At 56.0% G+C, this 25,712-nt stretch overlaps 1 protein-coding gene across 3 annotated transcripts; it reads left to right on the top strand.

The window, feature by feature from the left end:
- On the top strand, positions 1 to 25,712 carry SARDH (sarcosine dehydrogenase). 3 transcript variants are annotated; one of them, XM_074845918.1, is made up of 22 exons: positions 1 to 271; positions 342 to 453; positions 1,248 to 1,569; positions 2,167 to 2,345; positions 3,070 to 3,249; positions 3,856 to 3,979; positions 4,173 to 4,273; positions 5,634 to 5,738; positions 6,206 to 6,335; positions 8,560 to 8,646; positions 8,760 to 8,850; positions 10,803 to 10,944; positions 12,602 to 12,685; positions 13,309 to 13,422; positions 13,960 to 14,098; positions 14,705 to 14,818; positions 16,350 to 16,497; positions 16,842 to 16,935; positions 21,814 to 21,976; positions 22,304 to 22,472; positions 22,926 to 23,061; positions 25,152 to 25,712. In XM_074845918.1, exons 3-22 carry the CDS (start codon positions 1,254 to 1,256, stop codon positions 25,275 to 25,277), a joined length of 2,742 nt encoding a protein of 913 aa, XP_074702019.1. In that variant the 5' UTR covers positions 1 to 271; positions 342 to 453; positions 1,248 to 1,253; the 3' UTR covers positions 25,278 to 25,712. The 3 variants fall into 3 exon arrangements, with proteins under 3 accessions (XP_074702019.1, XP_074702017.1, XP_074702018.1); XM_074845916.1 differs by having other exon boundaries at positions 7 to 271; positions 342 to 467; XM_074845917.1 differs by having other exon boundaries at positions 248 to 271; positions 345 to 467.

Here is a 25,712-nt window from a genome sequence, read left to right as displayed (position 1 = left end):
TGTAACTGCTGGGAACTCCGGCAGGAGGGTCAGATGGTGCCTTTCCTGGCCGTGTTTGCTTTCTGGCATCCAGCTGACAGCTCCAGCCAGCACCGAGCGAGCCCAGGAGGCTGCGAGTTCCCACTGGCCCCAGCTGGGCTGTTTGTTCTCTGCCGGGCACCGAGCCGGGGAGAAAAGCAGCATTTTCCTCCCTGTTTTGAATTTCTCAGCTCTGCCTGACTTTTCTTCTTTGTTGAGAAGCAGCAGAGTCACAACAAGGAGTAAGAGGGAGGTAAGCCCCTATTTCCCAGCCACCTGGGCTGACTCCGTTTGCCTCCGGTGCTGGTTAATGTTTTTTGCAGCAGGGGCCGAAGGGACAGCCGTGCACGGAAGAGGAGGAGGAGAGCATCAGAGGAAGGCAGGGGCCCCACGGCCATCGCGGCAGGGAAAGCCAGCCCGGAGTGAGCCTCGCCGGTGAGTGGAGCCCGGTGAGTGGAACCCGGCGAGTCGTGTCTGCGGGCGGTGGGAACCTGCCGTGGGCTGTCCGAGAAACCGCTCCGGGTGTCGCGGGATTTCCCGAGCGGGAGTTTGCAGCTTTGCTGGGCTGTGGGGGGACAGCGGGTGCTTTGGAGGCCACGTGGCAGCAAGCGGGGGGTCTCAGTGGGGTGAGATGTGGGGGCAGCCCCTGGCCACAGCCTGTGGCTTGCATGGGAAGGGGCTAGTGCCAGCCTGCAAGACCCCACAAGCAACTTTGGGTGCTTGTGCACCCAAAATCCTGCACCCGGAGCAAACCCCAATCTATGTCCCCGGGCAGGAGCCCTGCACACAGGGGCTGGGGTGTCTGCAGGCAGGATCTGTCCCCGTCCCCCTCCAGCAGCCGTTGCACCTCCCTCTTTTGATAGGGAGCAAACCTTGCACCTCCATTGTGGCCAAACAGCGCCTCAGTATGAGGAGGGGGGGAAAAAAAAGTGATTTCTGCAGGCGTGAGCAAGCACAGGCGTTGCCATGCCCTGTGCATTTCCAAGGCCCTTTTTTAAGCGGGGCCCCTCTGAAGGGTGTTTGGGAGCCACACTCATGTGCAACTGGGATCCCATTTCCCTGCTGGAAGAGGGTCCCACAGCCCACTCAGGGACGTGCCCGGGGCTCGCTCCAGCTGCTCAGCCCCTTGCACAGCACCCGGAGATGCTGCTACCACTGAAATGATGGCAAGCAGCCGGACTGGTGGGGGTCCCCTCCCTGTGCCAGTGAGGTGTTTGGGGGATTTGCAGGTGGAGATGTCTTATGTGAGCTGCGCCTTGCGGGCGGCCACCCGATGCCACCTGCCACCCCCTTGGAGAAGCCCCCGGCCCTTCAGCAGCGTGACGGGCCCCACGGCGAAGAAGAGTGTCCCGTACCAGAAGACGCTGAAGGAGGAAGGCTCCAGGAGTGGGGAGCCCAGCCGGCCCCTGCCACCCTCAGCCGAGGTGGTGGTGGTCGGCGGGGGAAGCCTGGGCTGCCAGACCACCTACCACCTGGCCAAGCAGGGTGTCACCAGCGTTGTGCTGCTGGAGAGGGACCGCCTGACCTCGGGCACCACTTGGCACACAGCCGGTGAGGCGGTGGGCACAGCGCCGGTGCTCCCCGGGGCGGGGGTGGTGGGCACGGGGATGCCCACAGTTTGGGATGTGCTGGTGTCCGTGGGGGGGATCCATTGCATAGGCTGTCTCCAGATGTGGTGGAGAGTCTTGGCTTTAAATGTGGAGAATTTCAGGGTTTCTGTTCTTCCTTTTGGCATAACTTTTTGTTAGGAAAACATCCCCCGAATTTTCTTTTTTTAATAAGTTTTAAGTGGCCACAGCAAAAAGGAAAACAGTTAATTTCCACACTTTTTTTTTTTCTTCTTTAAGCCAATTTTCTTTGGTAGGGAATGGGAAGCTCGAAGAGGTTAATTCAATAAGCTTTTTTGGGTTTTGTCTCTTCTGGGGTAGTCTACTCCAGAAACCCTTTTTTCCCATTCATTTAATACCAAAGGAAAATAGAAATCGGTGATTTGTAGCACTCGCAGGTTGCCACGAGATGGAGCAAGAGCCCCCACAGGGTGACACGCGTGGGACGGTGGGGCCCCCTCTGCATCCCACTTCGGGTGATGGAGGAGTGGCAGAGCCCCCTGTCCCACCCGTGGGCTGTGTGTGTCCCCCCCCGCCCCAGGTCTGCTGTGGCAGCTGCGTCCCAGCGACGTGGAGGTGGAGCTGCTGGCGCACACGCGGGACGTGGTCAGTCGGGAGCTGCCGGCGGAGACGGGGCTGCACACGGGCTGGGTGGAGAACGGGGGGCTCTTCATCGCCTCCAACAAGCAGCGCCTCGACGAGTACAAGAGGCTCATGTCGGTAGGAAGAAACCCCTTGCTGTGTCCCCTGGCTGGCTGGGCTGCAGGAGGTGGCGTTTAACCTCCTGCCCACCAGAGCAGCACTGGGGGTCATAGAATCAGAGAATGGTTTGGGTTGGAAGGGACCTTGGAAGGGTTGAAAGGGACCTTCCAACCTTGGGTTGGAAGATCACCTAGTTCCAACCCCCTGCCATGGGCAGGGACACCTTCCACTAGACCAGGTTGCTCAAAGCCCCGTCCAACTTGGCCTTGAACCCTTCCAGGTTCCCAGGGCTGCGGAGCCCCTGGGTCTCCAAACAGCCGGTCCCTCCCTGTCGTCCCACCCGGAGAGCTGCAGTGGCCTGGGTTATGTTTCCAGGGCAGCCTTCTGGCTTCCGTAAGGCTGCTGAAGTCAGCAAAATGCTGGCAAAGTAGGCCAAGTTAAATCCAACTGTGGATTTTTGCCCTTTCAGATAGTGGTAGCATCATTTTTCCAGTTGTAGAAGAGTGGCAGTATCATTTTTCCAGCTGCACAGGCAGGCTGCATGCGAATATGGCACCGTATTCCCTGAAGTCTGTGCAGACCATCCCACCCTGTGCTGGACTTAGGGTTTGCATTGGGGCAGCAGTTGCCTTATGTGGGAGATAAACATGTCCTGGGGGGGTCTCCTCCTCCGCCAGCAGCAAGTGATGGCCAAAGCTTTTGTTGCCTGCTTGAGTTCCTGGTTTTCTTGTCCCGTTGGCAGCTGGGGAAGGTGTACGGTGTGGAGTCCTATGTCCTGACCCCGTCACAGACCAAGGACCTGTACCCGCTGATGAACATCGACGACCTGTACGGCACGCTGTACGTCCCCAAGGATGGCACCATGGATCCAGCTGGTACCTGCTCAACACTTGCCAGAGCAGCAACTGCCAGAGGCGCTACGGTAGTTCCTAATTAGGAGTTACTAATTAGTGCCTGTTGACTCTGGGAGGAGATTTCATCCTCTGCCTTCCCCAGCATCTTCTTTCCCACCAGAGCGGAGTTGGTCCTGCAGTGTTAGATCTTTGCCCAAGAAGGGTGTTGCACTGTTCAGCTTTGACGGCTGCTTGGGTCACAGCAACAAAGCTCAGGAACCATGAGGCTTGGGGAAAATATAGGATGAAAAAAAGGTCTTTAGGAGCAAGATGAGGCAGTGCCCAAGACAGGTTTTTCAGGAGAGCAGAGGTTTTAGGGTCAGGTAACACAATCCATCCCTCAAGGCAGCGACTACCAGCCCATCCTTGGTGCGTTGTTCTGCTCATGTGCATGTAAATAATAAACATCCTCTGCAACTGCAGGTGCCCAGAGCAGTGGTTTAAGTCTGCAGCTGGGGAGCGGTGTGTTGTTATCAGCACCAACGGTAATAGCTGTTGGGAAGGGGAGATGGCCAGTCCCAGACCACTGCTTAAACTCACCTTGCCCAGATTTGGGGGTAGATGTCAGGCAAGCTGGGTCATCCCCCTGCCCTTGCGACCCTGCCACGACTCTGCTGCCCTTCCTCTGCCACCAGATCATCGAGAACTGCCCAGTCACTGGCATCCAGGTCAGAGCTGACGATTTTGGGGTGAAGAGGGTGTATGCAGTGGAGACGGCTCACGGGACCATCCAGACTCCCTGCGTGGTGAACTGCGCAGGTATGGGGGGCAAAGCATGGTGGGGAACCAGGGGGGACTGGGGCTGTGGCTGCAGAGCAGGGGGTGGCTTTGCATCCCTTGAGCCGGGGGGTCTGCATCAGTCCTTGTCCCCCCTGTCTGGCTGTCACCCCCAGAGCAGCGCAGCTCTCCGGAGGATGGAGGGGTGCTCAGCGCGGGGCTGCTCTCTCCACAGGCGTGTGGGCACGAGCCCTGGGCCAGCTGGCCGGCGTGCACGTGCCGCTGGTGGGGATGCATCACGCCTACGTGGTGACCGAGCGCATCGAGGGCATTCAGGTCAGTCCCGCGCGGCTGCAGATCGGCTCCTTGGCTCTGGAGGGCAGCGCTGGTTCCTGCCCTCCTGCACGCAGCAGGGTGAGGTGGGAAAGACCCCTCTGGGACCCCTAGTCCTGCAGGACCCCCCCGGCCGCCCGGCATTCCTGCCTTCAGCACAAGCCTGCGCTGCCAGGTCAGGCTCTGCACCCAGGGAATTGCACACCCAGCAGCTTCTCCTCCTAGCAGGACTATCAGACTACCTTTAATAGAGTCATATTTAATATTTAATGATGTTATGACTAGCAGGATAATTTTCTTCTTTTTTTTTTTCGTCTTGGTAGAATTATTATAGGGTCTGTGATGTGTTTGGTATCTGATAGCAGCATTAATAAAGATGCCAAACACTTTCTGAACAAGCCCCAATCCCCAGCAGGCAGAGGTGTAGCTCTCCAGGCATTTCTAAACTCTCCCAAGAAATCTGTTCCTGCCATCTGGCTGTGGAGAATTGTTCGGGAGTCGAAGACTTCATTCACTCAGGTGCCAGGGCTTTGAGGGTGACACGTTATTTAGTTTCCATCCCACTGACAGTCTCTGACTCTTCAGTCTGAGGTGCCTCATTTTAAAAAGTGCTGGTGTCCATGATTACATTTATGTCCTGGTAACTCCACCGTGCTGTACAAACACGGTGAGGAGACTTTTCAGAGAAGAGCCTGTAGCTTGCAGACCCTGGTGCCTCCTGTTCAATCCACTTAATTCCATTTGTCAACATGAAATGCGGAGACCCTACACCAATGCTTCCATGCTATCTACGTGTTTCTCTATCCATTATTCACGAGAACAAATCCCTCATTCTTTGCGCACTGCTGCCCGCGTGTTGTGCTGTGGCATCCTCCTGCAGAGGTGGGTGGCAGAGGAACGATGCTTTCCAAGCTGGGATCAACTGCAGCGGCTGCTCCTGCTCCTCCTGAGCATCCCCGGTGCTGACTGTGCCATGGAGGAGCAGCCGGGGAGTCGAGGATTGCCAGTTTGACAGCTGCTAATTAGGCAGGATTTGGGCAAGACTTGGCTTCCAGCTTGGGTGCCTGGGCTCTCAGGCCTGGTGAATGGGCACACTGCCCGCAGCATCGCTGCCTGCACGAGCCGCTTTGCCCGTGGTTTGGCCAGGTTTGCTGGAGCTGACCTGGGGGCCTTCCTCTTGGGGTACGCAGGCACCCAAAGTTCAGGGCTGTGGGAGCATCCACAGAGCCACTGCTGCTCCCATCCTCGGTGGGTCACCTCAGACCCCCAGCTCATCCCACTCAGCCTTGCTGGGGTGATGTCGGGGTCTCCCCATGGCTCCTGGCCCCCTCTCACCCCTCTGCTCCCCCTCCCCATTTTTCAGAACATGCCGAACGTTCGCGATCACGACGCCTCGGTGTATCTCCGTCTCCAAGGCGATGCCCTTTCCGTGGGTGGATATGAGTCAAACCCCATCTTCTGGGAGGAGGTGAGCAGTGCCGGGAGGTTTTCTGGGAGAACGAGGCAGTTTTTCAGGGAACCCACCTCGGAGGGGGGGGGCACAGACATGAGCACCTCAGCCCCCAGCTCCTGCAGGTACCAACCTCCGTGCGGCTGGTGGCGAAGGCACAGGAAAGCATCTTCCCTTTGGGTCTGTCTGTGGCATGGAAACGAGATGTAGAGGCAACGGAAATGAGATGAAAAGGCTGGGCTGGGGGGATTTAGAGGCCACCCCGCGGTCCCTGCCCTGCTGCATCATCCCTTTATCCAGGTGCAGGTCTCTTAATTCAGGCTCTGCCCCAGAATTTTGGATTGTCTGGGCTGGTCATGAAAACCCAAAGAAACTATGAAGTAGCCTCTATTTCCTACAGCCTCCTACGCTGCCGGAGCTGAGAAATTCTTAAGCCCTCAGCTATACTCTTATTTTGTGTCCCAATTTCTGTTTCCTACCTTCAGGTATCTGAAAAATTTGCTTTTGGTCTCTTTGATCTGGACTGGGATGTTTTCATGCAGCACATCGAAGGTGCCATCAACAGAGTACCGGTGCTGGAGAAAACAGGCATTAAATCCACTGTTTGTGGACCAGGTAATGTGACTGCAGTGGTACGGGGGTGGCTGCGTTCCTCCAAGAATCTTGCTGGAGGCAAGGGGAAACTTCATGTGCTGGGGAGAAGGAAAAACTGAACGCAGAGAAAGCAGCTGTGATCTGGCTGCAGTGGTGTTATCTTCCGAGGGGTGGCATCCCAGGCTTAGCCTAGGTGGAGAAATAGCTGGGGAGTTTATTGCCTTGGTCCAAACTGGGGGTGGTTAGTACAGATTCACAGCCCATGTTGTGACCACTGGGCTGGCAGATTTTTTCCAAGCAGTGGCCATTGTTTTACAAAGCGTTATATTACTATTTTTACTACTTGTTTCTGGGCCGATGCATGTAGATTTACCCAGATTTACATCCCAGGCTGTCTGGTGTGGAGTTAAAGGCCATAGCGTCACGGTGGCGGCAGCTGGAGGTGATGCCACACATCAAACCCGAGTCCTGCGCACTTGGTTTGGCCTTGAAATCCACCCCCTGCTAAAAAAAAAAAAAAATTTAAAATCCCTTTTTGCTGAAGCACTTAAAGGGAAACCATCGAGGCCCTTGGGGAGGGAGCAGTGCTGCTGTACAAGGGGAAAGTAGGGCAGAGCAGATAAAACATGACATGTACAAGGTGGAGGCCTTGGCCCTGGGTACGGCGGGTTTGATTAAACTGTGGTGTAAGCAGAGCTGGTGGCCTCCGCTGGGGAGCTGGCTTCTTATAGATATATGCCTTGTATTTGTAGTACAGTAATGTAATTTCCAAACGGTCAGCACTCCTCCTTTTCTACATCTTGATTTAAACCAGCAGCTGGTTTGCTTGCGACAGCTGAGTGACTCTGGGCTGAAGCAAATAGCAAACACTTGTCCTTGTCTAGTGCACGGTAAATATTTCACCACCAGAACAGCTACTGTGCTGGTTTTCAGGGACAGGGGATGAAAGCAGACTGAATTGGGGTGGTTTAAGCTGTTTCTGCCCCGGCTGCTGGTCCAGCCCTGCAGCTGAGTGGGTCAGCATCCATCCCAGTGCAAAGTCAGCAGGGCTGGCATGCACCACTGGTGAAGGGGATGTGCTTTGGGTGTTGCTCCATTAACTCAGTGAACTTGTAGCCTGGCGTATTGGTATGGGGATATCGGCATAAAATAATCTTCTGACTCTCCTCTTCCCTTCTCCTGAGCGCTGAGCTCTTGGGAAACAAGCTGGGCATTGCTGGGCAGGGGAAGGACCAGACTGAACTCTGTGTTCTCTCTCTCCTTTCACACGGATGGATGAACCACCATAAAACAGGGAGGAGGATTGCACAGCTCTGTCAGGGTGTCTGTTCTCCCTAGTGGGGATTTGCCCAGACTGTGGTTAACAGCCCTGTGGGGAGCAGGAGGTGGCAGCATGAGGCATCGTTAGCACAGGAGCCTTGGGTGACATCAGCAGCAATTCGTCAGCTGAATAAAGTAGCTTAAATTCATGAAATTTCCCAGCAGAAATTGAGGAAGGTGAAACATAGTCATCATAATGAAATATGGCCCAGATGTTGAAGAGGCAACAAACAGGTCGGTGCAGCCCCCACGACTGGGGGATCAGGCTGGAGCAAGAGGCTGCTTCAGCCACCTCAGCACCTCATGTACCTCCTGGTTGGAGATTCATTCTGCTTCACAAATTTTCAGTCTAAACCCGAGCACAGAGGTCTTCCCCTCGCAGTGCTGGCGTGCAGCCTGTGCTGCCGAGCTCCCTGGGGGTGCAGAGGGCACAGTTAACCTGAGCCCGGGGTCTCGACGGTGCAGGGACGGACTGTGCAGCACGCAGGACTGCAAAGGAACTGCCTTGTGCCACCAGCACCTGCCTCTGCCACCAGCAGCGTGATGTGCATCTATGCGTGTGTGTGCATATCTATACTCCTGCAAGCTTCTGAAGCAAATATATGTATATATATGTATGTATATTTGCTTTGGGAGCCTGCACAAGACCCCAGTGTGATGCTGGGCATCCCAGTACCAGGGCAGCTATTCCCTGTGGTCTCTGCTGCCTGGGCCCTGTTGGAGAGGTGCAGGTCGAGGATGCCCAAGGTGAAATGCTGGGAAGTGTTTGGTGTTGGTCCAACTCTGGCCCCATCAACTTCTCTGGGAGCAGGAGCAGGCTGAGGCTGGCATGGGAAGCTGTAGGAACCTTGCTCCTAAAGCGCATGATGTGTCCCCAAAATGCCTGTCCTGACCTTGCTGGCACATCCCCCTCTCTGTCTTGCAGAGTCATTCACAGCTGACCACAAGCCGCTCATGGGGGAAGCCCCAGAAGTCCGAGGTTTCTTCCTTGGCTGTGGCTTCAACAGCGCTGGTAAGAGAGACCTGAAGGGATCACACCTCAGGCATCGTGTCCTGGGCAGAGCCCAGCACCCACAGCCGTGCTTGGCCTCCTGGCCTCATCTGGGTCCTCACCTCTTCCTCCAGGGATGATGCTGGGAGGTGGCTGCGGGAGGGAGCTGGCTCACTGGATCATCCACGGGCGGCCAGAGAAGGACATGTACGGCTATGACATCAGGCAAGTCACCCCGGCTGCCCCAGCTCCCCGCGGGCTGTGGGCTCCTTCGCCGATACCCCTTGTCCTTGGGGTGGTTCCTGGGGATGGGCTTCGAGACAGGGCTGGATACTGGTATTGGGAGCGGGTGTCCGGGCAGCATCTGTGCCACAGCCTGTGTCCCTCCGAGGAGCTAGAATCAATTACACTCAATGGCTTTAATGAGTTTACATGTGGGGTTTATCTTATTTGCCTTATTCTGCTTCTACGCAAACAGCTTCCATCAGACACAAGGAGACTGTGGTGATGGGAAAGGACAGGGTAATTACGTTTCGGTTTTGTTGTTGTTCAATTAGTGCTGTGCCTAATCCTCTAAATTAATAATCGGGGGTGATGATTTCAACATGAGAAAGATTAGCTTTCCTCCCGATCTGCAGCACAACATGGGCCGGGAGTTTTGACTGTGCAGATGTTGGCTCTGTAATTGCTTTTGACTTGCTCGATTATATTTGATTGGGTTTGGGCTTTCTTATAGGGCTGCTAGCGACAGCAACCACCTTGTCAGGGACAAAGCTTTTAAAATCACGTTGCTGTAGTGGCAAAGCTGGTGAACACCCTCTTGACTCGGGCTGGGAGGAGAGGGGAGTCGGTGCTGGTGCCTGCAGAGGTCAGCGGGAGATGGTGCCTCCTGCAGCCAGGCCAGCGATGGGCCAAGCCTGGGAAGGAGAAACGCCCGGGCTGGGCAGGCACCGCTGCACAGCTGGACACGGGGGGGTTGGCTCAGCCACAGCCATCGTGGGGCTGACCTGCGCCGTGGGACCCCAGCCCTGCTCAGACAGTAGCCGGGGGCTTTCCAGCCCTTGCATCTGGCTTACCTGAGCATCCCCTGTATCCTGTCTGCCCCGTCATCAAACTGGTGCCAGTCCCTTTTTTTTCCCCTTTTGGTGGTGATTACTCTTTAAATAACTCCCTTTTCTTCACATTTAAATATTTATCCTCTCAAAACACTCGCTTGTAAATATTTCATCTGGCAGCTGTTGCTCCTCTTGCCGCTGTCAAAAATTCAGCACGTCAGTGAAGGGGCTGGGGCTGACGGGGCAGATGGATGCTGGTGACATGCCATGTGTCACCCGCTGCCTGTCCTGTGCTGGCAGAAGAGGCAGCTGCCCTCACAGCCAGCCCACGGCTGCTTTTGGGGAGCATTGCTTGCATTGCTTGCAGGGCTTGGCCCCAGTGCCCTGCCTCTCCCTGGCACCCAGGCAGCGGGGAGGGAAGCTGAAAGTATTGTTTTAAAATGTCCTATAAATGACACTTTGTCTTGCCTTTCCCCTGCTGTCTCCCTTTCCCCAGTCCTGGGAAAGATGTCACTGGCACCCAGAGATGCTGTCCCTGAGTTATAGTCTCTGGTAATAACAACCCAAGCGTGTGCTGAACTGCCACATTCCTTCAAGGAGGTTTTCTGTTTAAAAGTTGAAAACATGTCAAACAAATTTAAAATGCTTCGGGTTTTAGTTATATTTCAGCCTAGAGAGAATTGGATGAAAAATGTCAGGAATGTCCAGGGCTCTTTCCCTCGTCAGGGCTGGGTTTAAACCTGGGCTGTGTGCAAGGCAGGCTCTGAGACTGGCCCCATGCTGAAGCAGCACAGAATTAATCTCAATTCTCCTCTTTTTTTTATTTATTTCCCACCCAGCAGGGTTGTATTCTGCTCCCAGTTGCTCTGGGGTAGATGTGCCTGGAGCAGGCCTGGGGAGCTCAGGGGGGGCTGCGACGAGCACCCGGATCTGATGGGCCAGCACCAGGCCCTGCTTGGTTCCTCTGCTCTCCTACCCATGAAATGGGTGCAGAAATAGCAATTTTACACCACAACAGCTGCATCCACATCTGGGTCTGGCCAAGAGAGCCATGCCTGGGGGGAAGAGGCACCCCGTGAGCTGGTGGGCTCATCCGGACGCTGCCCTCTCCCTGCCTTCCAGGAGGTTTCACCACTCCCTCACTGACAACAACCGCTGGATCCGGGAGCGGAGCCACGAGTCCTACGCCAAGAACTACTCCGTCGTCTTCCCCCACGATGAGCCGCTGGCGGGGCGCAATGTGAGGAAGGACCCCCTGCACGAGGTGAGGATGCGCACCCCGACCCGGGCTGCCGTGCAAGAAGCTATGGGAGACCCTTGCAGCATCCTTGCAGCAAAAAAGAGGTGGCAAAGAGTGACCGCAGCCATGTGACTCCTTGGAGCAGCGTGCTGCATGCATGCTCCCATCCATCCATCCTGAGAAGATCCCTGCTGAACCCCAAAGCTTGCCGGGTGCACACTGCGAGGCTGCTGGGGGCATGGACAGTTTAATGGCAGAGATGCCAAGCATTCCCGTAATATTTAACTTAGCAGATATGGCTTAAGAGCCTGGTGATGGTTGCTGGGCAAGGCAAAGTGGAGAGGAGAGCTCAGAGGCTTATTTCATTCCCTGTCAGTCCGACTCAGGGGCAGTTGCGAGGGCTGTGGGATGCTGGATGCCCATGGTGATCTCCTACCCACCTCTCACCATGCCTCACTTGCAGCTCAGCAGCAGCTTTTCCTCCCCAAAACAGCGTCTCACAATGCAGAGCGAGGCTGGGGCATGAGGAGGGGTGTGGGAAGAGTGGGGAGCAGCTGTGCCTCTGCGGAGGCAGTTTTGCTGAAACCCCCTAAGTCCCCACTGGTTTTGCTCCCTGGAGCTGCCAGCCGGGGCTCCTCCCTGCTCCCACCTTCGCCAGCTGCTTCCTTGCACAAATCTCCATAGGTAAATGCTTTCAGGATGCAGCACTTGAGAAAAAGAAAACAGCTTCCAGTGGTCTGCTGCATCAGCAGCATTGCAGCAACTGCAGCTCAGAGCCCCCAAAATCACCCACCACTCCCAAGATTCTCGGGGTGACCTGGGGCCGGTGCCTCATTCCTCCCCATCACCACCAGCCCCTGTCCCAGCAAGGAGCAGCCACATTTCTCAAGCCCATTTCTGCTTGTCGCTAGTTCATATCACACCATTCCTCTTCCAATGGAGAGCAGAGGCTCAAGCAGCAAGACAGACATCCCTCCCCACTGTCGCCCAGTGTTTGGTTGACAGCTCAGTTGTTTTCTGTCACCGAGGATGCAGTTTATTTTTTAATAGCATGTCTAATAAGTGATGCCCATTTGACTGACAGCCTGGTATTTATACATGCAGCTCCAGAACATGTGCTGTGTTTTATAAATAGGCACTGAATCATTTCTGAAATGTTCAACAAAATCTATTCTTTTCCGAACAGAGGCACCAAACAAAAATATCTTAATGGATCCCTAATTAATTGCGTGCAGAGAGATTTTCCCGAGAGCACAGAGGAGGAATGAGCAGGTTGCCGTATAAATCTTAAATGTTATTATATAATTACTGTTGTAAACATCGGGGGGAATCTTGCTCTCTGGATTTAGCGTTTCTCGGTCAGTAATTCGTGCACCGTAGCACAGGCTTTGGTGGGGTGCACAGCTGGGCTTTCAGACTCCTGCCCGTTGGCCGCTGCTGAGGCAAATACCTTTCTCGGGGGGACAAAAATATCAGGCAATTTGCAGGCAGCTGGGGTTTGCCACTGTTTTAAAAGACAAACCACAGAGTTGATTTTGGCTGCTGATAGCCAAAGCCAAGGGGCCACAAGTCAGGTCTTGAGCACGCACTCGAGGAGGGCAGCCTGGGCGCTGCTCAAAAAGCAGTGAAAAGGTGCTTTTTTTAACTGTTTGTTCCCATTTCTCTGGCTTTGCTTGTGTAGGAGCTGCTGCGACAGGGCTGCGTTTTCCAGGAGCGGCATGGCTGGGAGAGGCCGGGCTGGTTCAGCCCCGGGGGAGCAGCCCCGGTAAGCACGGCACACGTTTTGGGGAGCGTTCAGCCCGGAGCATAGCGGCTGTGCCCGGCGAGCGTAGGATGGATCCTGCGTGCACAGGGTGTGCGACGTGCTGCAGGCAGCTGCATGTCCCCAAAACGGGTCTGTAAAAGCTGTTGGGCTTTAATTCACTGTAACAGCGGTAAGGGGGAGATCTGTGCGTGCATGTTGTGTGAGTCTGTCTGCCTGTCCCTCTGCAACAGGCAGCGTCTGCCTGCAACGCCCCCAGATGAGAGGCACCCATCTCATTTCTATATATTGAAGAGCAGCAGGCAGGGATGCTGGGGAGGGGACACATCACTGCAGGCAGGGATGCTGGGGAGGGGACACATCGCTGTGGGCAGGGATGCCAGAGAGGGGACACATCACCGTGGGCAGGGATGCCAGGGAGGGGACACATCGCTGTGGGCAGGGATGCCGGGGAGGGGACACATCACCGTGGGCAGGGATGCCGGGGAGGGACCCATCATCACAGCCAGGTCCTGCACGGACCCACTCCTCTCCTGACATGGGGTGAATGTGACTGGGAGTAGCCCTTTGGCTTCAGCCTCACGCTGTCTTCCTCATTGACCCCATCCTCCTCCATCCCCCCCCAGGTCCTGGATTACGACTACTATGGCGCGTATGGCCGTGAGCGCCACAGGGACTACACCTACAACCGGTTGCTGGGGAGCGAGTACACCTTCGACTTCCCCCCCCACCATGACATTGTGAGTGTGGGGGGCAGCCCCCCCCGGCCGAAACCGCTGGGCACATCTGGAGGTGGGAGGGTTAGAGGCAGCAGAGCCTGTGCTACAGCACCACTTTGGGTGGAGTTGGTGAGGCTCAGAGGGAGGGGAAGCAGCGAGCTTTGCCCCAAAACAGGAAAAATGTTCCACAAAGATTAAGAGAAATGTGTGGCCTGTGCTCGGAAACCTCAGTGAAGAGGCCACGGGAATTTTACTGCTGCTTTCCTAAATGGAAGAGTTGAGACTAGCTTGGGGGAAGAACCCAATTTGATAAAATTTAGCTATTATTGATAACTGTCACAGTGTTAGTGCGGTAAGGAATGGGATTGAGCACACAGGAAGGCCTGTCAGGCTTGCTTCATTTAATACCTGATTTTTCAGGGGTGTTTTGAAGCCTTTAAAGGCACCAGGCAAGTGTCCTGGTATTGTTTCCCATTACATAAACAGTTTTCATGTGTGCCTCCCTTTGTGGAGTGAGAATATGGCTCAACATCAGCAGTGTGTTTGCTTTAATTGCAGATCAAGAGTGAATGCTTAACGTGCAGGAACGCCCTGGCTCTCTTCGACATGTCTTATTTCGGGAAATTCTACCTGGTTGGGCCTGAAGCAACAAAAGCGGCGAACTGGCTGTTTACTGCTGATGTGAGCAAAGCGCCAGGTACGGGCTCAGCCCCCTTATTTTGGCTGCACGCTGCCTCTGCTGAGCTCTGCCCTGGGAAATCACATCCTATCCCAAAATGAACCAGGGGGGGAACCCAAACTGGCTTTTCTTTTAAATGCTGCTTTTGCAGAGGGTATGGGAAGCCTGTGAGAGTTTCCCTGTCCTCACCGGAGGCTGGCTTCTGCTCTCATTCGCACTGGGACAAACATGCTCTGAGCTAGGGGGAGAGAGAGGGGGGGTCTGGCCCTCTGGCTCCAGCTGTGGCTCACAGCTGGAGACGTGGTGGGTACTGGAGTAAATCAAGCACAACCCTTGCCAGCTGCGGTTTGCGCAGGGAGAAGCTGTCTCCTTCTCTGGGGCTGGGAGACAGCTTATGGCATTTCCGAGGATGCAGCTTCAGCTCCTCACACAGATCTCAAGGGGGAAAAGCATCACTCCCCTGCTCCTCCTGGTGCTGGGACATCCAGGGTCGGTCAGGACATACCCAGGCAGTGGCAACTGATGTCATGATGAGGACAAATTTTCCTGCTACCCACCTGCCAGGTCTGGGGCTCTCTGCCAAGGGCTGGCTGATGGGCATCGGTGCCCAACTCCTTCCCCCAGGCTCGACCGTGTACACCTGCATGCTGAACAAGCGGGGCGGAGTGGAGAGCGACCTGACTGTCAGCCGGATCAGCCCCGGGGAGCCGGCCTCCCCCCTGGCCCCCGCCTTCGAAGGTAAAAGCTGTGAGCACGGGGATGCTGGAATCGGGCACGTTTCTGCAGCCGCCGAGGGGCTGGGGGAGATGGCTGGCTGGGTTTACCCTCCTGCAGTTCAGCTCCCAGCCTCTCCCGCTGCCTTTTTTTAGCTGTGTCAGTGTACACAAAGACCTTTCCAGTCCCAGAAAGCTGTGGCAGCAGGTTCAGTCTGAGGCCTGCCAGCATCTCCATCCCCACCTCGCTCGAGGGGCCGCAGGCATGGGGGTGATTGCATTTACTTAATGGCAGCCACCTGGCTTTTTCCACCTCCACCCCTCTGTCCCTGTAACCCAATTATCCCCCTTGTCCCCGGGGCCCTGCACTGCTCATCGGCATTATTGGGTTTGTCCAGCCCCGGCTGGTGGCTCTGACCTCTCCCCAGGTCCTTATCAGCTGCAATAAAGAGGAATTGAAAGGGAGCAGAGCAGTCAGCCCAGAGGGCAGAAACGGCATTAGGCAGCAGCGGAGGAGGAGGACACTGAGCTGGTCTCCAGCCTCGCTGCCGAGTGCTGGCGCTGCCACCAGAAGGGAGGTTTGCACTCGGGTGGCCCGTGCCCGTGGAGCCCTGTCCCCACACAGCGTCACCCTCAGAGCTGGTGCTCGGAAGGGACCAGCCCTGCAGCGGGCACAGCCCCCAGCACCAGCCGGGGATGGTGGGGGTTGTGGGGGCCATCTCAGCGCCTTCGCCCCCGCGTGGCTGGGTGCCACTGAGCTCTTCCCTCCCCGTGGGACAACCCCACATCCCTCTCGTCTGGGGGCTCACGGGAGGCAGAAGGGTGATGGCAGGTGGCTGGCAGAGCTGCAGGGTTTGTCGGGCGATGGAGGAGTTTAATCGCAGCAAAGTCTATTTTTCCAATTACAGTAGGTGGCTTCACTTATTATCGTTATGACAGATTATCAGAGAGCAATTTTGTAGTGGCAGGAAAGACAGAGGGAAGATTGATTACACATTAATCAGCTCTCAAACTCCATCCCTGGGGATTTTTCCACCCAGGATGAAATTCCTCCTCGTATACAGTGCAGCCCCTGCGCTGGTTATGGCCCGGGCGCTGCAGCCCTCCCTGCTCCCACCTCTAGTTCCCAGCTCCCTCTCACTTTGGCATCCACTCTGTACTGGGACGAAAGAGCAGGAGCTTTTGCTGTTGGTCTCAAGGGACAAAGGGTTTGTTTCTCTTCCCGCGATGCTCACGCACGCACAGGTACCTCCAGGCCTCAAACAGGTTTTTTTTACCTTTTCTTCTTTCAGGTTTTAATGGTCGTTTGGTTTTCATTGTGCCGAGCCCCACAAAAGGCCGTGTGGATGTTAGCAGAGCCCAAAGCCCTCCCTTGCCCCAGCACTATTTAACCCCACCACCTTTCTTGGTGGTCCCCCCCCATGGGCTGTGAAAGCTGAAGAGGCTCCAGGCAGCAACTCAGCCTCTGGAGCGCAAACCCAGCCCTGAGCTGAGCTGGGCATGGCCCCCAGCCTGACGCTCTCGAGCCTGAGAGGGTGCCGGGGGGTGTCTTCCAGGGGACGGCTACTACCTGGCTATCGGCGGGGCCGTGGCTCAGCACAACTGGTCGCACATCACCGCCGTGCTGCAGGACATGAAGCTCCAGTGCAAACTCCTTGACTGCTCGGAGGAGCTGGGCATGATGAGCATCCAGGGCCCCCTGAGGTGAGTGTGGGGAGAGTGTTGCAACCCCCTCCTTGCACCCTGATGCCTGGCCCTTGGAGAGGTGGAGGAAGGGATACAGGGAGAGATGGAGGGAGGGAAGGATGCCGGGTGCTGGTGTGAGCCCCACGGCACCAGGCAATGGTCTGGCTGGAGCGATGCTCCATTTGCTGGGGAACTGGCGTTTCTTTCGAGGCTCTCACAATGTGGCATGTTACCCACGTCAGCTCCCGTTTGGAGAGAGAGGTCTGTCTTGCCATCAAGACAAGAAGGCAAGTTTAGTGATAGTCCGAGCAGGCTGGCAAGCTACGTCCTTTCACCGCGGCTGCTTTGCTGTTTCCCCACAGCCGCGTCGTCCTCCAAGAAGTGCTCGACACCGACCTCAGCAACGAAGCTTTCCCCTTCTCCACCCACAAACTCACCACGGTCGCAGGATGCACGGTAGGACAGGGCCAGCCCTCCAGCTCCCCAGGGAGGTTTGTTCACTGGGGCGACTGCCCATAGCCTGTGCAGCCGAGTGTCCTCTGCTAGGGAACCTGTCTGCCTCCACATAGCTGCAGTGGGCAGCTTTGTTGGGGTATTTTTGATGGAAAAGGCCAAAAAATAGGGTGGGAGCAAGGTGTTTTCCTCTCCGATTGTCTGCCAGGTCTCCCAGCCCATGCAGTGGTGTTGTAGCCTGGGCTGAGCTTGGGGAAGGGACATGGTGACTTATGGCTTTGCAGTGATGTCAGAGGAACAAGAGGTGCCTCCGATGGATTAGGGGTGAGTGTTGATGACAAAGAGATTATCTGACATTTCAGACACTTTCCATTTCCCCCTACTCATTAAAAAAATAGGGACGATTTAATGTCAAGCACGTCAAGTACTGGCGGTAAGGGCTGGGCAGCCTGTGGAGCCTCTGTATTTGATCACAGGAGAAGTCTGACAACCTTAAGCTTTCTGTACAAGCACAGATCATCCTGCATTTGCCCAGACTTCAGGGTTCGCGTCAGCAGTTACGCAAGAAAAGCGCAGAAAAGGTAACGCTCTGTGCTAACACCTCGGGCTAAGCCCCTCGGTATCGGAGCGAAGGGATGAGAAGCCCTTTGGGGTGATGGTGAAAACCAGCACCGCTGCCCAGCTTGGGTGCCTGAGGGGAGTCATGGGTGGGGGGTGCTGGCCGGCTCCTGCCCCCACGACGCATCGCCTGGGGAGGGAGGCAGCGCCCATGTGGTGTTTTGCAGACAGAAGTGAGCTCGCTTTGCCTGCACTGCCTGCAGAGCACAGGGCAGGCATGTGCATGCTGTCCTCAGTGCGACAGCCCTCAGCAAGCCGTGGGAGATGCACCTTGCCCAGGCTGGCAGCCCGGCACCTCTGCCAGGACCCGCAGCGATGGTTTTAACACGTTGTGTGGCATCACTCGGAGGTGTCGAGGGAGGAAGGCTCAGCCTAAAGCGGTTTGGTGCCGTCGGCTGTGTTGCAAAGAGGTGGATCAGTCCCTGGGGTTTGTGGTGAGGTCTCACAGCGCTGTCTGGTTGGACTCCTCCGTCTCGCCTGGTGCGAGGCAGTGAGAAAAGTACCTTGAATCTCTTCCCCCGCCTTGCCCAGCGGAGAGCAACGTGGTCTGAAGTTATCCCTGGGAAAAGGGGGTGATGGCAGCTCTCTGGGGAGTTTTGTCATGTGTGAAGCTGCTGATTTAGCCTGCTTGAAACACCCTAAATAGAAGAGTTGGTGACCATGAAGTGTCGTTTTGTCAAAAGAGAAACATTCTGGGAAAACCTGCTGCTGACAAGTTTTGGGGAAAAGCTGTTGCAAGGTTTGCAGGGGAAGCTCTGCCTTGGTTTCTTTCTGATGTTTACCCCATATGAAATATTCCTTCTGTTGCAAAAATGCCACTTTGGAAGAGAGGGTTGAGTTTGTACCCCATCCTTCCCATGGGAAATCTGGGCAGGCAGCGGTCCCAGGGCATCCCTCTCGCATCCAGAGGAGCCGAGCGTTTGCTCTGGCTCTCAGGCTGGTGTCTGATGGGAGATGAAGCTGGTGAAGGTGCAGTGGTGAATCTTGTAAAAGGCAGCAGGAAAACAGGGAGCTGGAGACAGGCTGGCTATTAGTGAAATTGGGTTAAGCCACGTGTGGCCACTTTTCATTCAGAATTAAAGTGGCTTTAATTCGAATGCAGCTGGCTGCTGAAGGGATTGCTGCTAAATCAAATTAAGGCTGCTTGATTTGTGTGCAGGAGCCTAGCCAGGATTTAGGGTGGTTTAACTAAGCCACAGATTTTGCCCAACTCGGGTTAATCCTCCAAACCATCACCATCAGTGCTCCCTGTGCTCTGGGTGCCAAAACCCCACGGTGTGTCCAGTGTCCCTTGGCGGGGGGCACAGGGGCACAGGGGACCCAAAAGCCAATCCATTGTTGCAGGTTGTCCAACACGTTGCATTTTAGTCTCCACCGGTGAGTTATAACCCTTCCCGCGCCCTCCCCTGTCACACCTGTGGCAAGCTGATAACATCTCGTAATAATCTACTTATCCCACGGGAAAGGTGTATAAATGCTTCCGTCTTCAAGAACATTTTGCTTGAAGTTGACAAAATATAATCCGGTCCTGTGTGGAAGAAATAGGTGGTAGAAATTTTGTGGCTTCTTTTGGGTGTAAATGCCCTGATTGTAGGAAAAAAGCTTTCCTTCCCAAGGGCTGTGGGGGTCACCCAGCCTGCTGCCAGGGCCACCCTTCAGGAGGTCTCCATCAGGCCCCCACTGCACAGTGAGCAGGGGGGACTCCATCCCACACCGAAATTAGACTACGAGGGTTTCTCAGGACAGTGGGCTGAAGCCTTCACTGATATTATCGCCTTCCAGGGGGATTAAACTGAACCCAACATCTTTAAAAAGTTATCGCTGAGATTTTCACACATTAACTCAGTAGTTGAACAAAATCGGCTGGAATGAAAGGAGAGTTCCAGCAGAGTTAATGATTCTGGAAATTACTGATTGGTTTGTGAGTTTATATATAGCGTTCCTCATTGTATTGAACAGCAGAGAAAGGTCCCCCTCTGAATTTCACTGCGGGATACAGGGTAAAGTTCAGGTTTTCATTTTCTAGAATACTTAAAATGCTTTTGAATTGCTGCTCGAAGACCCAGGAATTGATGCTATTTCATAGCTCCAGTTGAAATCTAACAGAAAAACCTGTTCCTAGGGGAATTCAGCAGAAAGCCGGCAGGAATGGCTGAGCCCAGCCCTTGACATCCCCCCTAGCCTCCGTGGTGGGATGCACACCCCTGCCTGGGGTACGCACACGTGGGTGGAGCCCCCAACCCCTGCCTGGGCAAAGCTAATGACTGGCACCCCAGTTTTCCTGAGGATAACTTGTTTTCTGTGGTGCACTGCTCTGCCTCCCCACTCTTACCATGATGGTCGCTCCCCTGGACCAGGGGAGGTTTCTCCCAGGAGTAACTTGCTCCTGAAAGTAAAGTGCACTTTAGCTGCAGCGCTGACTGCTGAGTTGCAGGCAGGGTTAACGAGCCAGGAAGTTGCCTGTCAATCCCCAGAGCATCTCCTGCCTCGATGAAGATGGTAGCTGACTGCAGCGGCTTGATCTCTGGCTGTTCCCTAATTAGGTGACACCTTTGTGTGGAGTGAAAAGCTTCTCCGCACCCCTTGTGTCTGGGCACCTCAAAAAGCAATTGTCAGCCTTTGTGCTTCGCGGGGCTGTGGTGGGGGCCGAAGGGAGGATGTGTCCCCGGCACAGCTTCTTGTGAGGAGGCTCAAAATAAATTCCCAATACCCGTGGCACTCCTTCCTCCTCTCCACTTCTACTGTAAAGGTTAAGGCATCTTAAAAGCTGCCTTAAACTCTGCTTGAGGTTGTTATTTTTGCAGTGCTGGTAGAGCATGAGGGTACTGGGTGAAATAAGGATGGATTTGGGTTCTCGGCCATTGCTCACTGGCCATCCTCGCAGCGGGGAGCCCGGGCACCCCTTTGGTACTTCTCGTGCCTGTTGCTGCCTGTTTTGGGCAGCAGCTGCTGTGGTCTGTTGTTGTTTACACGCGGGATTAGAGAGCACAGCTGAGACCAGCTCCCGGTTGTAGTAAGAGCTCAGCAAACGGCAAGATGCAGCTTCTGCCCCAACGACATCCAGAGCCAGTGGAGAGTGCCTGGCCAACAGAACCAGCCTGGAAGTCTCCTCCTAGCTGAAAACTGCTTTATTAAGACTGCAGATCACAATCTGGCGTGAAACTCTGGAGTTAATCTCTCTCCCAAAGCGGGGTATGCATTTGCAGTTGATGTGCATCCGAAAGGATGAGCCAGAGGGGTGTTTGTGGGGGAGGAAGTGGAAAAATCCAAAGGGATGAAGCAGAGTGAAATGCAGCTCAGACTCAAGGGGTATCTCCAGGAAAGGTGTCTGAGCTGGGGTGGCCCCAACCGGCCTGGGAAGCTTTGGGAATGCAGACTGTTTCAGTGGGGACAACAGGAGGATGCAGGCAAGCCTGCCTGGGTGAGAAGCAGGGGGCACACGGACAGAGCAGTCCCAGCACAGCCGGGAGGTCTGTGCCCGCGGGAGGGAGCGCAGGCAGGCATATCTCCGAGGATGAGGCTTCCCCCGAGAAGCACCGAGTCCCCTGTGCTGATCTGCTCATTCCTCTTTGGAGCTTCATGCAGTCGGTGTGGAGCTAATTTGGCAGCAGAGAGTAACGCTTTGGGGTGCAAGCTCTGCTGGGGGAAACCTGAGCATCCCCCTGGGGTGAGTGGGGAGCGGGTTGGGATGCCGGGCTCAGCCCCTGCCTGGGAGCGTGAGGCCTTTGGGTGCCTGTGCCATGGGAGCACCATCCCAAGTGGGGGACATTCCTGGTGGACAGCAGCCATAAAGTGCCCCAAAGCAGGACAGACCTGCTGGGGACCAGCTTCCCTGTCTGATGTAGGGAGATGCAAGGCTGGGGGTGCCTGTGGGCTTTCTTCTAGCGTCGATGGATCAGCAGAGGGAGACAAAAGCTCGGCTGGAGCCGGAGCATCGTCTAACCCCAGCGACAGCCCGAGGATGGGTGGCCCGAGGATGCTGAGCGCAGCGCACTGCTCACTGGCCATCCCTCCTGGGCGCTGCTGGTAGCTGCGGTTTGAGGTGCCAAGCTTAGGCTGTCCAGAGACAAGAAATTCAGTCTGACTCTGGCTTCAGCACTGGGGAGAGCAAAGAAATGCCTTCCACCAGAGCAGGGTGTTCGCACAAGGTTCCCGGGGGAGCCGGGTTTCACCCCGCCGTGGCAACGGGCGGCTCCGTGGCCTCTCCCACGCTGCACAGCCTGGCTCTGTCCTCAGGGGTGTTTGGCCTCTTACATTTCACAGGTCCGTGCCATGAGGTTGTCGTTCGTTGGCGAGATGGGCTGGGAGCTGCACGTGCCCAGGACAGACTGCGTGAAGGTTTACCAGGCGGTGATGCAGGCGGGTGCCCGGCACGGCATTACCAACGCCGGCTACAGAGCCATCGACAGCCTCAGCATCGAGAAAGGTTTCTTGCTTCCCTTACAGCAGCACTTTGTTGCTTTTCCTCCAGCCAGGGGACCCAGGGAAAATGAGTATTTCCCAGATTCAAGGGCGGGTTAGTGTGACTGGAGGTCTGGCAGCTACTGGCAGAGATGCTACCGGCCCCAGCGCTCCTTGCTGAGACTTCCCCAATCTGGGCTTCTCTTGAGGGTGCTTTGTCCAGGGGCAAGTGAATCAAAGGCAACAGGGGTGTCCAGGAGGCAGAGGTGATGTCTTGGTTGCCTGATGCTGCTCACCTCAGGCTTGCTGCATGGCAGGGGGAGTCTGGGCGACCCACGCTTGCTCTCTGCAGGGTACAGGCACTGGCACGCAGACCTGCGCCCCGACGATACCCCGCTAGAAGCAGGCTTAGCTTTCACCTGCAAGCTCAAGTCCAGCATCCCCTTCCTGGGCCGGGAGGCTGTGGAGGCTCAGAAAGCCAAGGGCATCTTCCGCCGCCTCGTCTGCTTCACCACCGAGGAGTGAGTACCACTGTCGGGCTCCGCTCAGCACCACGCAGCGCCCAGCGCCAGCGGCCACCCCGGAACGACCACCCTCAGCCATCCCCGGGCACCCCTGCGCCCGGGCACGCACGTGGAGCTCAGTTGCAAGCCGGCTCAGCTGTTTTCCATGCTCTAATTCCGTCTTTAATTTAAATCCCACTGCAAATTCCCTGCTGGATGTTTAATGGGAGGTGGAAGCGGTGTGACAGGGAGTGGGTTTATCTTGTTTCGCCCGGAGCAGCAGGAGGTTTTGTAAATTGGGCTGGAGGGGCTTTGCCAACACCTGGGACGTTAATGAACCTGTGGGCAGCAGGAGCCCTGGCACATGGGCTGGCCCGGGGCAGAGCTGAGGTCTGGTCCCCCCAAGCCCCTCTCCCTCGTGGGGTCCCGACGTGGGGCTTTGCTGACGGCAGCCCTGCCTTCACCTTGCAGGAAGGTGCCGATGTTCGGCCTGGAGGCGGTCTGGCGGGACGGCGAGGTGGTCGGCCACATCCGTCGGGCAGACTTCGGATTTGCCATCGACAAAACCATCGCCTACGGTTACATCCGAGACCCCGCGGGGGGGCCGGTGAGTGCAGACCCCCCGCCACCCCCAGCCCCACAGGGATGGGGACGGCTGTGCCTCCTTCCCTGCAGCAGGGACTTGCCAGGGGGGAGCGTGGTGCTTGTTTGAATTTGAAGCCGTATGCATAAGCTCATTTCAAACCTGCTGTCGTCTGGGGAGCACGAAGGGGCAGCCCCGCCCCGAGCTTCCCCCGCGGTGGAGGCTGGAGGGTGAGGGATGCCACGGCTTGGTGGCAAGGTTGGTCTCACCAGCTGTCGCTCTGCGGGGCCCCGGTGATGCTCTCCGGCTCAAGCGCTGCCTTGGCTGTTAATTGCAACTGAGTATTTAATTGCAGCAGTGAATTAACTTATGTTATAGGAAGCAACGGCCAATAGGAGCACAGCAGGCTCTTAATTAACCCTGCGAGACTCCTGGATAGTAAATCAGATGCCCTCATTAAGCAGCGTGCTTAAGGCAGAGGCCAGGGAACCCGTGTGGGGACAGAGGGCTGTGGATGACATCCCCAAGGCCCCTCCCTGCTGCAAACCAAGAACAGTGCATAGGCTCGTGCTTTCACCCTCTTGCTTACCTTGACTTTTGATCCTGCATCAGCGCAAGACTCCCAAGTCAAGTGGTTTGGTGTTCCAGTTGCCCCTCAGCCCTCAGGACCCACCTTTTCTCCCCATGGTGAATGTTCCCCCTGGACTTTCCTTTCCTTTCCTTTTCCCCTTCCCCATTCTCTCTCTCTCTCTCCTCCCTGTTACATCTCAGTTTCTCAGCTGCCCCCACCTGCCCCAGGCAGCGTGAGGGAGGCACCAGGATGGAGGTGGCAGGGAGACAGTCCCCCCCTGCCTCCGGCGAGGCACCGATGCGGCAGCGCGGTGCTGAGTGCCTCCCCACCGGGTGCATCCATCACGCCGCTCTCCCCGCTCGCACACCCGCCGCAGGGAAAGCTCTGCCGCGGGGCTGGCAGCAGGCAGCTGCCTGCTGGGCTTTGCGGGGGCTGAAATGGCAATGGTGGGGAGAGGCACCACGGGCGGGTGGTCACGCCGTGGGGTCCCCAGCCCTGTCAGCTCTTTTGCGTGGCTGCAGCCAGGAAGCGGCACTTGTTAACGTGCAGCCCCCATCTCCCTGCTCCCTGGGATAACTCCCGCTTGGTTTGGGCAGATATTGTGGAAAGAGGGGGGAGCTTTGCTGTGCAGGGCGGGGAGGTGGCTCAGGGAACACGCACCACGACCCTGCCCCATACCATCCCCATCAGGGGCTTGGTGCTGGACCCAGACCCCACACTGACCCCAAGCCCTTGGAGAAGGGCACAGAGCCCCCCTCTTTGCAGCTCCCTGACAGTGGGGTGCCCAGTGGCGTTGCGTGTGGCCCTTTCGTTTCCTTCCCATGGATATGGCCCTTCAGTGATGGGGTGCAACCCTCCCCAGCTCTGGGAAGCGGGGTGCAGGATGGGGATGTCTCTGCAGCATTGGGGCGAGAGAGTCAGAGGAGCAGAAGAGGTACAGGGGGTGAGGCGGAGAGAAGAGAAACAAAAAATCTGTTCATTGCTGAATCACTGACAATTTCCAGGTGTTAAAAACCCACCGGCGTCGAGAGCCCCCAGCCCTTCCCTGCATCGGGGTGTCTCAGCTGCCGGCACTGGGTGAGCCCCACGGGTGGAGGGGACAGCTCGCGGAGCAGTGACATCCTGGCTGCCACCGCGGTGCCCTCCTGCAGCCAGGGCAGACCCCATTTGGCTGTGCCATGCCCCCACCCAGCCTGGTTGCTCTGGCCCTTCTGACAATGAGCTCCCGCAGCCCGGCTGTACATGCACCTTGCACTGGGTGCCACTGAAAAAATCCGCAGGGAAAAAAGCAACATTCAACCTCCAAAAAAATGAAATGCTGCATTCTTTTTATTTTTTTTTAGCTGAGTGCTTTTAAAAATCTATTTTCCTCCTTTCTCTGTATTCTCCTGGGATGGCAGTGCTGGGTTTTCTGTGGAAGGCAGATCTGTGGGGTGAGGTGGGAGCTTGCCCAGCCATGGAACTGGGGTGCTGGCAGGGGGCTGGTGCCCCACTGGTGCCTCGCAGCACCAAACAGGGTTTTCACCATGGTTCTGCCTTGCAGGTCTCACTGGATTTCGTGAAGAGCGGCAGCTACCAGCTGGAGAGGATGGGAGTGACCTACCCTGCCCGAGCACACACCAAGTCCCCGTTCGACCCGGACAACAAGCGAGTGAAGGGCTTTTACTGAGAGTGCGGCAGCACGGGGCTGGCAAGCAGGTGCTGCAGACTCCAGAATGGGGAGAGGGAAGATGCCATTAGGAGCTGCCAGCAGAATTCCCAACCCCCGGATGCCCCAGCTGGCTCCAGGGTCTGCTGGGAGAGGCAGGCAAGTGCCTGCAGCGAACTCATCAAGAAAATTTGGGTCAAATTAGAGGGGAAGAGGAGGAAGAGATTCCAAAAAGTCCAAAGATTTTATTGCTCTGTTTTCTAAATGAAGCAGTACCACTACAGCAATAATTCTTTTCTGTGGGTTAATTGGCCTGAAAACAGTGTTTTGCTCGACTGAAAATAGTTTCAATTTTTGACTTTGCTGGGAGCCCTTTCCCCCAAAATGTAGTTTCACGCTGCCCGGAAATGAATTTTTTTAACTAACTCTGCTGGCAATACATCTGTGGCTTCCAAA

The sequence above is a fragment of the Strix aluco genome, chromosome 20 (assembly GCF_031877795.1).
Source record: "Strix aluco isolate bStrAlu1 chromosome 20, bStrAlu1.hap1, whole genome shotgun sequence".
In the NCBI taxonomy this organism is placed as follows: domain Eukaryota; kingdom Metazoa; phylum Chordata; class Aves; order Strigiformes; family Strigidae; genus Strix; species Strix aluco.
This window is presented reverse-complemented; position numbering and strand designations above follow the sequence as displayed.